Source organism: Thunnus maccoyii, chromosome 20 (genome assembly GCF_910596095.1).
Source record: "Thunnus maccoyii chromosome 20, fThuMac1.1, whole genome shotgun sequence".
In the NCBI taxonomy this organism is placed as follows: Eukaryota; Metazoa; Chordata; class Actinopteri; order Scombriformes; family Scombridae; genus Thunnus; species Thunnus maccoyii.
Genome location: NC_056552.1, coordinates 23718239 through 23731090, shown reverse-complemented (window position 1 = coordinate 23731090; position 12852 = coordinate 23718239). Strand labels below are relative to the sequence as shown.

Genomic DNA, 12852 nt, shown 5'->3' with positions numbered 1-12852 from the left:
TCCATTTTTTCCCCTATTAAAGTTTTTTTGGGGGAATTTTTTCTCCTTTGAATTTCACAGTTTTGTGATTTGTGATATTGTGCTATATGAAAAAATTTGACTTGACTTGACTGATTTACTGAAGTTGCGTACCTCTAAAGCTGCCTCAGACTCTTCCAGTGAGGCCTGTAACTCCTCTTTTTCCATCTCGATCTTCTTTTTTGCTTTCTGGAGCTCGTGGACACTCTTACCTCCATCTGACAGCTGGTCTGTGAGGTCAGCTATCTCCTCTGTAAGACATACACACATTAATTGATCCGTGGTTACAATCATCTGCTATTTGTGAGGCTAAAATTCATATTCTTGTACCCTGGTAGGCCTTGTTTTCCCTGCGTAAAGCCTCCAGCTGCTCCAGAGACTCCTCATGTGTCGTCTTCAGTTTGAAGAGCTCGCTGGCGTGTTGCCTGCTCTCCTTCTGGCAGCCCTCCACTTCGGCCACCAGCTCCTCACACTTCTGCCTCCAGTCTCCGAGCTGCTTCTCCAGCACCCGCTGCTTCTTATCCAGAGCCTGCCCACAGCTGCTGGCCTGAGAGAAGGAACACGATGCTCAAACACAATAATCAAGGGAAGTTTATAGAGTGGTAACACTCATATAATGCGCTTGATGTTCTACCTTCTCCAGGTCCATGCAGAGCTCCTCCACTTCTCCCTGCAGCCTCTGTTTGGTTTTCTCCAGGGAGGAACATTTGGCCTGGGTAGCTTCCACAGCCTCCTCTGCCTCCTGTAGCCGTGATGCCAGCTTCTTCCTGCAGCACACACATTATTTGCACCACTGATATACATTTCTGATTTTTTCAAGGTATTACATCATCTCAAATGAGACCAGTATCAACTTGACGTACTTGGTGTCCTCCAGCTCGTCGGCGTGCTGGATGGTGTCGGCCTCATGTTTGGTCCTCCAGTGTGTCACCTCACTGTTGAGTTTGGAGACAAGGCGCTGCAGCTCCTGCTTGCTCTCCTGCTCCTCCTCCAGCTGCTCCTTCAGCACCTCGCACTCCTGCCGCACTGAGTTCAGACTGCCGCTGACCGTCTGCTTACACTGCCAACCACACCACAGAGAAACAGTGTGAACATGTTACGTTTAGTGGAAAAACGGCCACATTAAAGCCTTTTTGTCATCTTATTTTCACGCTGAATATTTTCTATTTCATAATTCCATAGTGAGTTCAAAACACCGACCTTGACCTCCTCGTCCAACTGTTTCTTGAGCTCCTCCAGTTGGGACTGGAGCACAGTCTTGGAGCGGCTCAGCTGGCTGGCTCTGCCTTCCGCCTCCTCCATCTGTCGACTCACGTCTGCGTTATCAGCTGATAGAACAACCAGAACACTGATTAACGACACACTGTAGCATAATTTGAAGCAGTAGATACAGAGTATAAAATAGCAAGGACATTTGAGAACATTATCTTCTTGCATTACACACTGGGAGTGTGGTGTTAGAAAGACATGGGCCTTTATTAGGCAGGGAGGGTCTAATAAAAAGGCTCTCATGAGTTCAGTTTTGGAGCTTTAACCATGTTAGGGACTAAAAGTCATTTTTGACAGCACACTTTTAAATTAATAGTTTTGGGAAAATTGTTTATTCACTTTTTTGCAGAGGGTTAGATCACAGGACAATATCTCTCTCATGTCTGTCCTTTAAGTATGAAGCTAGAGCCAACATGTGATTAGCTTAGCTTAGCATAAAGATTGAAAACATTGGGAAACAGGTAACCTGGCTCTGCCCAAAGCTCAAAAATATACCTATTAACACATGTTAAGCTCACCAATAAACAGGTTTTATCTTGTGTGTTTGATCTGTACACAAAACGAATCGAGACTCCAGGAGGTCACTGCATCTGGAAAGTTCCAGCTAGTAACTCCCTGTAAAACCACTTGGGTGGTTTTTAAATTTCGATTTTAACACAGATGAAAAAACAAGATATATCATATGAAACAGTGACCTTTGAGAGGCATATTTTTGAGTTTTGGCAAGAGCCAAGCTAGCTGTTTCCCCCTGCTTTCAGTCTTTATGCTAAGCTAGGCTAATCGAATCCTGGCTCCAGCTCCACAGTTATCGCACAACCATGAGAGTGGTATCAATCTTCTCATCTAACTCTCAGCAAGACAGTGAATAACCATATTTCCCAAAATGTCAAACTATTCTTTATCTCTGACTGTGTTTTGCTCTCTGAAGTTACTGTATATACTCACTCATACCCCAGAGAAACTGTCAGTGAATCTGTTTAATGGCTAGAACAAATATAATATTAAGATTGAATATAATTGTCTTAGGAACACTGGTAAGAATCTATCTTTAATGGGTCTAACATTAGTGTACCTGTGAGTCTGTTCTTGGCCACACTGAGCTCAGTGAGCGTCCTTTGCAGGTCGTCTCCTCTCCTGTTGGCGTCAGACAACTGCTCCTCCAGCTTCTTTATCTGGCTGTCTGAAGATGTCTGCAGCACAACACAAACACACCAGCACACGTTATGTTACAGTCACAAGTAACATAAGCCTGACATTACTGGCTTGTTAGAAATCTAACTCTTGTCCATGTAACCTAACTTCCCGACCTTGGCTTTCTGCAGACTGTCCAGTGAAGCGGCCAGCTCATCCACCTCCATCCTCAGCTTCTGCTTCTCCTTCTCCAGTTTGGCCCTGGCCCGCTGCAGTGCCTCACACTGGTCGCTCAGTTCCACCATGGCATCGCTGTGCCGTTTCCTCAGCATCACAGCTAGCGCTTCAGACTGGACAGAGGTCTCCTCCAGGTCTCGCCTCAGACGCTGGAGCTCGGCCTCTCGCTTCTTGTTCACCTCTATCTGTTCATCACATTAAGGCAGTGTTTAAAGGTCTTTATTTAAGGCAACATGGTGTAAAAGCAAAATATCTAACGTTTGTACAACTCTCTGCTGCTTTGAAAAAAAATCATACCCAACAAGAGTTTTAATTGCAGAATTAGACTAAATTTGCAGTACTATTTTCTTGCCACAAAACAAAAACAAAGAAACAGTTTATCCATCTCCGGCTATAGCGCTCATTGCTAGGCAACCTCACTGTTCTAGCACGTAACTCCCCCTAAAACCAACAATTATCATTTTACATCTCTGTTTGTGTACAGATCAAACAAATGAGATACAATGTGTTAATTAGTACGCTTTAGAGGTTGATAGACATATTTTTGAATTTGGGACTGAATGAGGCTAGCTGTTTCCCCCTGCTTCCAGTCTTTACACTAAGCTAGGCTAATTGTCTCACAGCTCTAGCTCTGTACTTAACGCACACACATGGGAGTGGTATCAATCTTCTCATCTAACTTTTGAGAGGAAACTCTAATGTGTTTTTCCCATTCTTTTAGTGATGTAAAGTGTGTTTGTGTTTGTGTTAGAATGCATGTAGTTTACCTGCGAGGCAGTGACCCCTCCTTCTTCCTCCAGTCGGTCAGTGAGATCATCCAGTTCTCTGGATAGATCTGCTCTCTGCTTCTCCACCTGCCAAACACAAGGCAGTTCAAGAGTGGAAATGGACATAAAGTGTACAAATGTGTTCAAATTTACTAGAATCTTCCAAGATGTTGTGTGTCAGGATACAGGAAATAAATGATCAAAATTTACTGATGAGTGGACTGATCCTCTGGATTCATGTTAATGTAAAATTGTAAAATAGTATATTAAAGTTTAAGCAGACGGTGAGATAGACAGGCAAAAGACTGCTTTGTTCACCTATTTTGGCCCAAAAGCAGTCCCACCTCCTGGCACAGGATATTTAACCACCAGGGGATCAGCATGACTGACAGCACACAATAGGAAGTGATTTTTCTAGAGGTCAGAGGTCAGGAGAGCAGCTTGTATCCAGTCAGAGCAATACAGAGGTTAACTGCTGTCACACAGTCTAAATATTATCTATGAGATTCTGTTTCCTGTGTATGTTATCCAATGTTAGCTCTGGTCACTGCTAAATATCCTATAAAGTAGAGCCCTGCTTCTTTCAGTCTTGCTTTTGTTGATGTGGTGTTTGGTTTCAATTTGGATGAGACATAACAGATTTAGATTTAGCAAGCTAAGAGATGTATGGTCTTGGGGATAAACTGAAAATCATCTTTAAAAGCTGCATTTTTCAAAACATGGTAGTAACTGCTTACATAACAAGCAACACAACAGTGACATTTTATCACTTTATAAAGCTGTTATGGCTAAGATGTCAGCATTTACAGCAGCCTATTTACACATACAGCAGACCCGGATTAATGTTAGCATTCATTTAGAGTTGTGTTTCTGACCTGGTGAGGGTAAGTCCAATGTTCACTCTTTTTACACTGTTTCTCGTCTCTACCAACTCCAGAGAGAAATATGTCCCTTCAGCAGCTAAATGCTCCACTGTGTAATATAAAATGTTATGGCCTTGTGAGGTTGCTATCAGGGCTAACCTGTTAGCAAACTACTGCCTGGTTACACACACAACTGGCCACTTCACAAATGTAAGTCCAATATTCACTCTCCTTTTAGCTCTGTTTCATCTCCACCAAGTCCTGGGAAATATTATATCTCACTCCTAAGTTGCTAAATGTTCCATTCTATGGAATTCCATATGCTAATTGCTAACTTTTTCTGTCTGCTGTTTGGGTACTGGGCAGGTTGTTTTTTTGCTACTGCTCCCTGTGGCTGGAAATGAGTGTGATGAGAGCAGTTAGGCTGAACCAAACATTAAACGTAGGCTGTAAAACCAAAACAATGAGCTGAAAGACACTAAAAAGCTCCATTTAACTGGGGGAAAAAGCAGAGTCCTTTCAGATGACACTTAGTCATTGATCCACTGTTAATATAAAAATATTGATTAGTGCAGCTTTAACTGAAAACTAACTGGAGGTCGGAACATGTTGCATATGGGCTTTATTACATGTTAATTGTCAATACTACAGCAAGACCCTGAACCTTAACTGATTCATGAAGTAATGTAATCAGATGTATCAAAACAGTTTCTCATTATTACTACTATTTTTAAAAGTACTAACAATAACAATAGTTTCAGAATAAGAATTATCACATTATTAATTTTGTACTTACTTTCGTGGATTCATAGAAAGAGTTTTATATACTGTACATATTTCATATTTCATGGATAAAATAAACCTGGTATTTTTTTTTAATATATGTATTATTTTATAATAATATAATATTGGCTATCCGCATCTTAAAGATATAAATAGCTATAGGCTATCACACTCAAAATCGACACAGGTTTTACCAATATAATAAAACCTGATACCATATAAAACACAGTAAAAGTTAATATGTTACATCAAAAGAAATACAAAGTACATTTGTTGCATAGAAATTCAAAACAAATATATAAAGCTGCAAAAATGCTGATGTATAAATGATAAACTCCTTCTCACGCTCAAACATGGCACAGCACACATGGAGAGAGTTTATAATGTTGGGCCATTACACGCACAAACAGCCTGCGCTCTGTAGTTAAAAGCACTTGTTGTTTTTACACCAATCTTTTACAGCTGGTTTAAAGACAGCCGTAGATGTTGAGACTGGTCTGTAAAAAGCTGCAGTCAGGCCTCCCCGATAGAAGCAACACACCTCAGGCACAACAAGGGAAAACAGATGATACTCACTGGGGCCCTCCTCCTTAGAGTCCCCCTAGCCCCCTGCCCCAGCCCCACCCTCTGTGTCTACAACCTGGCTGTGTGTGAGGGGTTCACTCATCGCTCTCCTCCGCACTACTGACTGAGTCAACAGCTCCTCTGGATCAGCACCACCCGACACCACTCACTCCCGTTTACATGCTAATGGAGGGTCAGTGCACCCAAAGTCGCCTGGTGGAGGTAGAAGGAAGATTCATCTTCGTTTGCACAAGAGCGTGATGGAGGGGGAGTGTGTTCAGTATGTGCACACATGCCAATGTGTGCTCCTTGTGTGCTTTCCACTATCCTATCAGTCTGTTCCTGTCCTCAGCCTCCAGTATGATGGAGGTCCTTCTCTGACCACAGCTGCATGACGACAGAATTTTACATGAGTTCATCCTGGAACTAACATCTAAATCTAATGGTGGTGTACAACAAACAGTTAATGTGTAATGACTTTAAAATTCATCTTTGTTTTCACTTCCAAATAATTGGTTTAGATGAACCCCATAACTTAAAAAAGGCATAATTTCAATTAAATTAATAATTGTCACAACTACTAAAATGGAAATTTCCTGTAATAACACCCTCGTAAGTCAGTGGAACAAATCTAGTTGGGTTTGTACAAAAAATACACATAAGAATACACAAGTCTACTTCAGCCCAGCCTTCTTCTGTACCACTAAACTGTGTGTAGAGAAAGAATTGTTGACAAAGTCACAACAAGGCAATGTTTGGTACTGTACTGGATTTCAGCTAACATGAGGGTTGAGTAGTTAAAGAGTTGTTTCACCCAAATCGTGAAAACAAAAACAATTGTCACATATGTATGTCTAGTGGCATCTAGCTGCAGATACGGTAGTTTGTGCAATGAAATCTGTAACCAAAGTAACCAATACATTGTTTCTGGATACATTCTGAATACATACTATTACTGTTGAATTATGTAAATGTAATTTTTCTATAGTGTTAGCAGCACGAATTCTCTTCTCCTCCATTGTGTTCTGTTGGAGGCAGAAATCTCAGAGAGGCAAATGAAATCACATTTACATGAATGGCTAAGTTTTTATTTATTTAGATGAACTAACCCTTTAATGGCAACATTTTGGGGTGTTCAATCAGTTGATGAACTGTTAAAGCAGCACTTACCAATATTTATATTAACACTGGATCAAATGACTATGTGTTATGTTAAAGGGGCCGCTCATGGTGACAAACCCACAGAGACTTATCACCATCTCTGCAGTTCCCTCGACTCTACTGAGTGTTTTAGCATCTCTCAGCTCATTGTTTTGGTTTTACAGCCCACAACTTTACTGTTTTGGTTCAGTCTCACTGGTCTCTTTAGCTGTGTTTCCAATAGCAACAGGCAGCTGTTTTCAGTATGATGAACCCACTTTACACTACCTGTCCAGCAGACAAACAGCAGACATACAAAGTTAGCAACTAGCAGCTAAAGTTCCAGATGTTCTCATGAGTGGGTGGATCAAAACTGATCTGAAAGGAGAGAGAATATCAGACTTATATTCATCAGATGGCTGAAACATGACTCCAAATGAATGCTGATGTGGATGTGTGAACATGCAATAGTTTGCTAATACTAACCTGTGTGCAATATCAACTTTCAGCCTTAACATGTTCAAAGTTATTTTAAGCTTGTTTAGGAGTTCTGCCCCCATGTGGCCAAAAAACCTGATTGATGCAACTTTACAGTAAAATCTTTCTTTAGTTTGAGTTTAAATGGAAACTCTTTGCGTCACATAATAATTGAATGTTTCAGAGACTTTCCCATCTTGTCAAAATGTAAATTAAATGATGTCATAAGTGTGTTTTCTTGAAGATTACATACTGTTTGATGACTACAGTATGTGTGCTTGCTATGTGTGTGTGTGTTCCTTAGTGATTGACAAACTCGACTGTACACGTATACGTGTGTGTATGTGTGTGTATGTGTGTGAACCGGCTGGCATTCCATTTGGGAGAAGATCCCTCGGAAAATAGTGCTGTCTGTCAGCCTCTATCTGCTGATGATATCTCCCCTGTGCGACCTGAGGAGCAGAGCCTAACAATAGCGAGCCTGTTTGCAGCAGAGGTATGTTGTATTTGAGCTCCTCTGAAGACGCAGGCTGTGGAACAGATAAAGACCTGCATGTCTCTGCCTGCCTCTTTCACCGCTCTGTGGCTTTTAGGGGTTGGGGGTGTGAAGGGGGGGCACCATTAGGGATACCACCCAGAGTGGGGAGAAGTGTGCAAAACACGCCCTCGGGCCTGCTGTCACTCTATTCAACACTCTGGGTGAAATATGTACCTTTGCATTTCTGCCTTTACCTACTGTAACATGGAAACTCTCAGTCTTAAGAGGGGCAACCAGGCTCTGTAGCTTAAATACACACACGCTTAAAGAGCGTCTTGTTTGAAACAACAAGCACTTGAAGCGCCCACCTTGGGAGATTAGCTTCATATGAACCAGGGATGCTGTCTGGAAACGCAGCTTTAAGCTTTTACATTACCAAGAATCTGTCTTGGAAACTTCTCTGTGGTAAAAAGGAAGGTGAAAAAAACATCCTGTTCTTCCGATTTGCTTCTAGGAGCGAAGCGAGGGAGATTACAAGAAACAGAAGGTGCACTAGTGTGTGTGTGTGTGTGTGTGTGTGTGTGTGTGTGTGTGTAGAGAGAAAGATTGGGAAAAATAAGAAATAAGAAAGAGGAAAAAGGATGTTGGGGCTCCCTCTACGCCTCTGGGGTTGCCCTGTATGTTAATCAGAAACACAAGGTCTCTCCCCCCTGAGTTTATTATCACAGGTGCAGATAGTTTGGGGTGACCAGAGGCGCAGCACCGACACACGTACCCCACCGGCTGCCAACACATCAGCAACCTTTTTTCTCTTTTTCAATGTTCCTCCCAGTCCACAAGCAGCTCTCAACACCACAGACGTGAATGTCACAGCAGCAGAGACGAGCTCATTCCAGAGCTGCTGGCATCCTCTTATCTGCCCTGCAGCCTGACAGACATTTAAGGCTCATCTGCTCTTTGTTTCATTTAGGGAGAGGTGAGAGGTGAGTCTTTATGTTATACTGTGTCTTATAGTTGTGTATCATACCTTGGCTCTCATGGCCCGCTCAGCCTCCAGCTCCTCCTCCAGCTCCTCAATGCGAGCCTGAAGAGAGACAGAGTTCGTGTTGAGATGGATTTGAATAAGAAGAAAATAACAGTCTGCTTTCACTAAAATATGAAATATGACTAGAACATCGGAGGTCGGGCTGTTATCCTCTGGTTTCACAGTGCCTATATCATTCTGACAGAGAACAAATGGGGCGTCACCTCCGCAGATTGTTTGCTATTTCAGGGCAGCACTTGTGTGGTGAGGCCGCTTCATGCGCTCTGCTTTCCCTGGGGATTTGACACGCCTCTGGCTTTTTCCTCAGGTAGCAATTTAGAGCAAGAATGTCTGTGGCCACCGTCATTATCTGTATTCTGACCCAGGGCTGGGTCTGCTATGTCTGGTCAGCGAGACAAAAAAGCATCAATGCCATTTTCCTGACATTCGAGGAATCTGCTTTATGTTTTGGCTTTCTTTTGGTTCGACATTCCTGGCTGACATTCAGTGATGCTTTCCAAAGTCTGAATTTACAGTGTGGTAGTCATCATAATCTGATCATAATAATTATATCTAATTCATTATTAAAACTATGTTTTATGGTCTCTGCTGCTACTTGGCCCAGACACTCCTGTCCCTTCCTGCTTAAACTAAGTCTTATATATAGAATATAAAAAGTTAAATAAAATATTAAATGATAATATTTTGGTGACTCTTTAATCCACCTATGTAGCATCTGTAAGCACCAGTATATAAACAGTTTCACACATTTCTTTCAACTCATTTGTACATGTGAAAATCATTCACGAGTGTTTAAATTGTTTAGAAATATGTTTAAACTTCTTATGACATCATTATATATGACTCTGTTATACTGTGTTTATTGCTGTTATAATGCATTATTAAGTTGTTTATGTTATTAACTGTTTATACAACTTACAGATGATTAATAGGAGCTGTACAAGTTCTTTATAAAGACATTATTAAACACTTAATAAATTCCCTTATAGTTGCTCATAATTACTTCATAATGTTGTATAAATAATTCATTACTTATTTATTCACTGCTTATAAATCGTAAATATGGGAGTTACAATAAAGTGTTACTAACATGGTTGTAAACCAGAAACCAAACCAAACTAATTTAAAAAAAATATATAATATTTTTTCCTGCGGTGAACAAAAACTCACTGCTGCTTGTTACAATACATAAAAGTACTGGTTGCAATCAGTTCAGCTAATGTAACTAATTTCATTTACTCAAGTACAGCACTTAAGTAAATTTTGAGATACTAATTCAGATTTTACATACAAAATGTAAAATGATCTTAGAATATGAAAAATATGATGCAATGTTATAGATAAAACTACCAAACAGGATATAAAGTAATTCAATTTAGCTCCAGCTAATACAACAGTCAAACAATACTTACACGTTAATATATTTATAATTGTATTTGGCTGATGATAACATTTTCAATGCAGAACTTTTATTTGCACATTGTGGTATTGCTACACTGAATTAAGTAAAGGATGTGAATACTTCCTCCACAACTGGTTACAATATTTGTATAACCATTTATGTGAGACCAACAAAACTGCACCTGAAGTGTGACTACATCCTCTTGAATATTATTTTAGTCTGCTTCTGCTCCAACATTCAAAACAATTAGAATGATTCAACATAAATAAATCACCCGCAGCACATTTCTGTTAGCGTCCCCTCCACTAATCTCGTGCCAAAACCGCGTTTTGTACTGCTAATAAAAATTTATTGCTAGTTTCCCAACATAGCTGCATCCCTCCAAGTTGTGTCATGTTGTGTGTTATCTCCAGCTCCTATCTATGTCTCACTGTCAGGAAGTGTGTCTGACAAGGCGTGCAGCCCAGGGCCATTCACAGCAACAACACCTACAGTCACTGATGTGGTGAAAGCCACTCAGCAGCTACATGGCGCTCACAGCTCCCCAGAACAGTCTACTATAAGACATTTTAGTGCAAAATAAGCACACATGGGCAAGGAATTACCTTGCAGTTGTACCATCTTTGATTCATTATCAATGCAAGGGAACTTAATCAAAATGCTTTAGAAATGTCCCACAATTGGCTTCAGACATCTCATGGTTTAATAACAAAAATAACATAAAATCATCAACTGCTTTTTTCAACTTTTTTTTTATAGGTTAAGCTTAAACCGATAGAAGGAATGAGTGAAATAAAATAACTCACATGCCAGCGCAGGACCTCTGCAGAGAGAACAGCCATGGTGAGGCAGCAGCAGCCCAACTGACTGACTGACTGACTGTCCCCCCCACACACACACACACACGCACACACAAGCGCACACACACACACTGTTGATCCCCTCCGGCATTTTACTGTCCACACCCCCTTATGCATGCACAGCCTCTTTCTCCCTTTCTCACACACACACACACATATACGCACACACACTGTTTCCTCACTCACATATCTGTTTCTTGTTAAATTTCTACTTTCCACAGCCTCAAACCAGCCTCAAAATAAATATTGTGGCTCTAATACAATTGTAGAAAACATAGTGTACTAACAGTGTGGAGAGCCAGACTGCATGGATAAATGCAATTTGGACTACTTATCTCTGGCAGTAAGGGTTTATATATTTATTTTATAAACACTTGTGCAGTTTTCTAAATGAAATTTACTTTACTCTAAATTATCCCACACCAACTTTTTTTTTCATCGGAGCACTCTCGGAGCAATGTGGGGGAAATAACAAAATTAGCCCATCATTGCTGAGAATGGCTGGTGGGTTTGATCTCCATAATTGTATGTGCTTAAAGTTTTAGCTTTCTCTTTTCCCCCGCTGCACTCTGAAACCATCATAATTGTCCATGAATTGCAATCAGATGTGGCCTCATAGCTGATGTCTCCTCGCTTGTTATCTGAGGGGAAAGTCAGCGGCGTGGGCAGTTATATCCTGTGAGATCCCCCCAGTCGGTTGGAGGGGAAAACAAGAGCCAAACAATTGCACGCCCTGCCTTTGCACCATACACTGAGGATTTTAGACCCCCTGCTGATGCAAGTCCACCATACTGTCCACACATGCTCGCATTATTCAGGTCCCTGTATCAGTACTGGAATCTGCAGCTTTGTTCTTTTAAATGCCTTCAGATGGCAGTGTACGGCTTCCAGCAGCGAGTCATGGCTGTTTGATTGGCTGAAGAGATCGCCAGGTGACGACATGTCCTTTTTGACCTGGTCAAAGCCTTTTGGTGTAAGTGATGACGCAGGTCAAATCAGTGGTATTGGAAATGATGTGATGCCTGTTCAGCACATGTACACGTTGTACAAGAGAGATAAAGACATTTGAATGAGCAAGATATAATCTTTCAGCATCATCTGGACCCTTTAAATCAGACCCTAGTTTTTCTCTATAAAATATATGGTCAAATATAAAACAAATGTATTATTAATATTTAATTGTGTTTCAGTTTTAAATGTGAGGTTAATGTATTGACTTCTTATCAAGACTTAGTCTACAGCCTTGCCAGCAGCTCTGTGAGGCTGTACTTAGGCAAAGTAGAGCCCTTAACGAAATGCTAACGTCAGCATGCTAGCATACGCACAATAACCATACTAATATGCTAAATATAATCAGGTATGATGTTTACCTTGTTCACCATGTTAGTTTAGTAAGTTAGCATGTTAACATTTGCTAATTAGCATGAAACAACAAGTACAGCTGAGGCTGATGGGAATGTCACTAGTTTTGCAGGTATTTGGACAAAGAATTGGACAAAATTAAATTTTGACCTGAAAGTTGTGCTAGATGAAAAGTCAGAAGATCACACAAGATATTGCAATAGTTGTACCAAATTTTATATTAATTCATTCAATAGTTGTTGAGATCTCTCCCTAAAAAAAAAAAGTCAACCCGCAGGGGGAGCTAGAGGAAAATCAGGGCATCACCAAAGTCATTATGCTTCATCCTCTGGCGACCATTTACAAAATTTAATGGTAATCCATCAAATAATTGTTGAGATATTTCAGTCGGGACCAAAGTGGTGGTCACAGTGCTGACACCACCATTCCGAGAGCCATGCTGTTAAGCATGGTTAA

At 40.8% G+C, this 12852-nt stretch overlaps 1 protein-coding gene across 4 annotated transcripts in view; it reads right to left on the bottom strand.

The window, feature by feature from the left end:
• Positions 1–12852, bottom strand: part of LOC121886466 (putative uncharacterized protein MYH16) — a 59746-nt gene that overhangs the window by 5992 nt on the left and 40902 nt on the right. For all 4 annotated transcript variants that reach the window (XM_042396450.1, XM_042396452.1, XM_042396454.1 and 1 more), the window contains 9 exons: positions 8755–8811; positions 3423–3509; positions 2595–2840; positions 2360–2477; positions 1219–1346; positions 882–1078; positions 653–785; positions 349–565; positions 133–269 (listed from right to left, as the gene is read on the bottom strand). In XM_042396450.1, the coding sequence (XP_042252384.1) occupies positions 133–269; positions 349–565; positions 653–785; positions 882–1078; positions 1219–1346; positions 2360–2477; positions 2595–2840; positions 3423–3509; positions 8755–8811 (1320 nt within the window). The remainder of the gene's footprint in view (positions 1–132; positions 270–348; positions 566–652; positions 786–881; positions 1079–1218; positions 1347–2359; positions 2478–2594; positions 2841–3422; positions 3510–8754; positions 8812–12852) is intronic.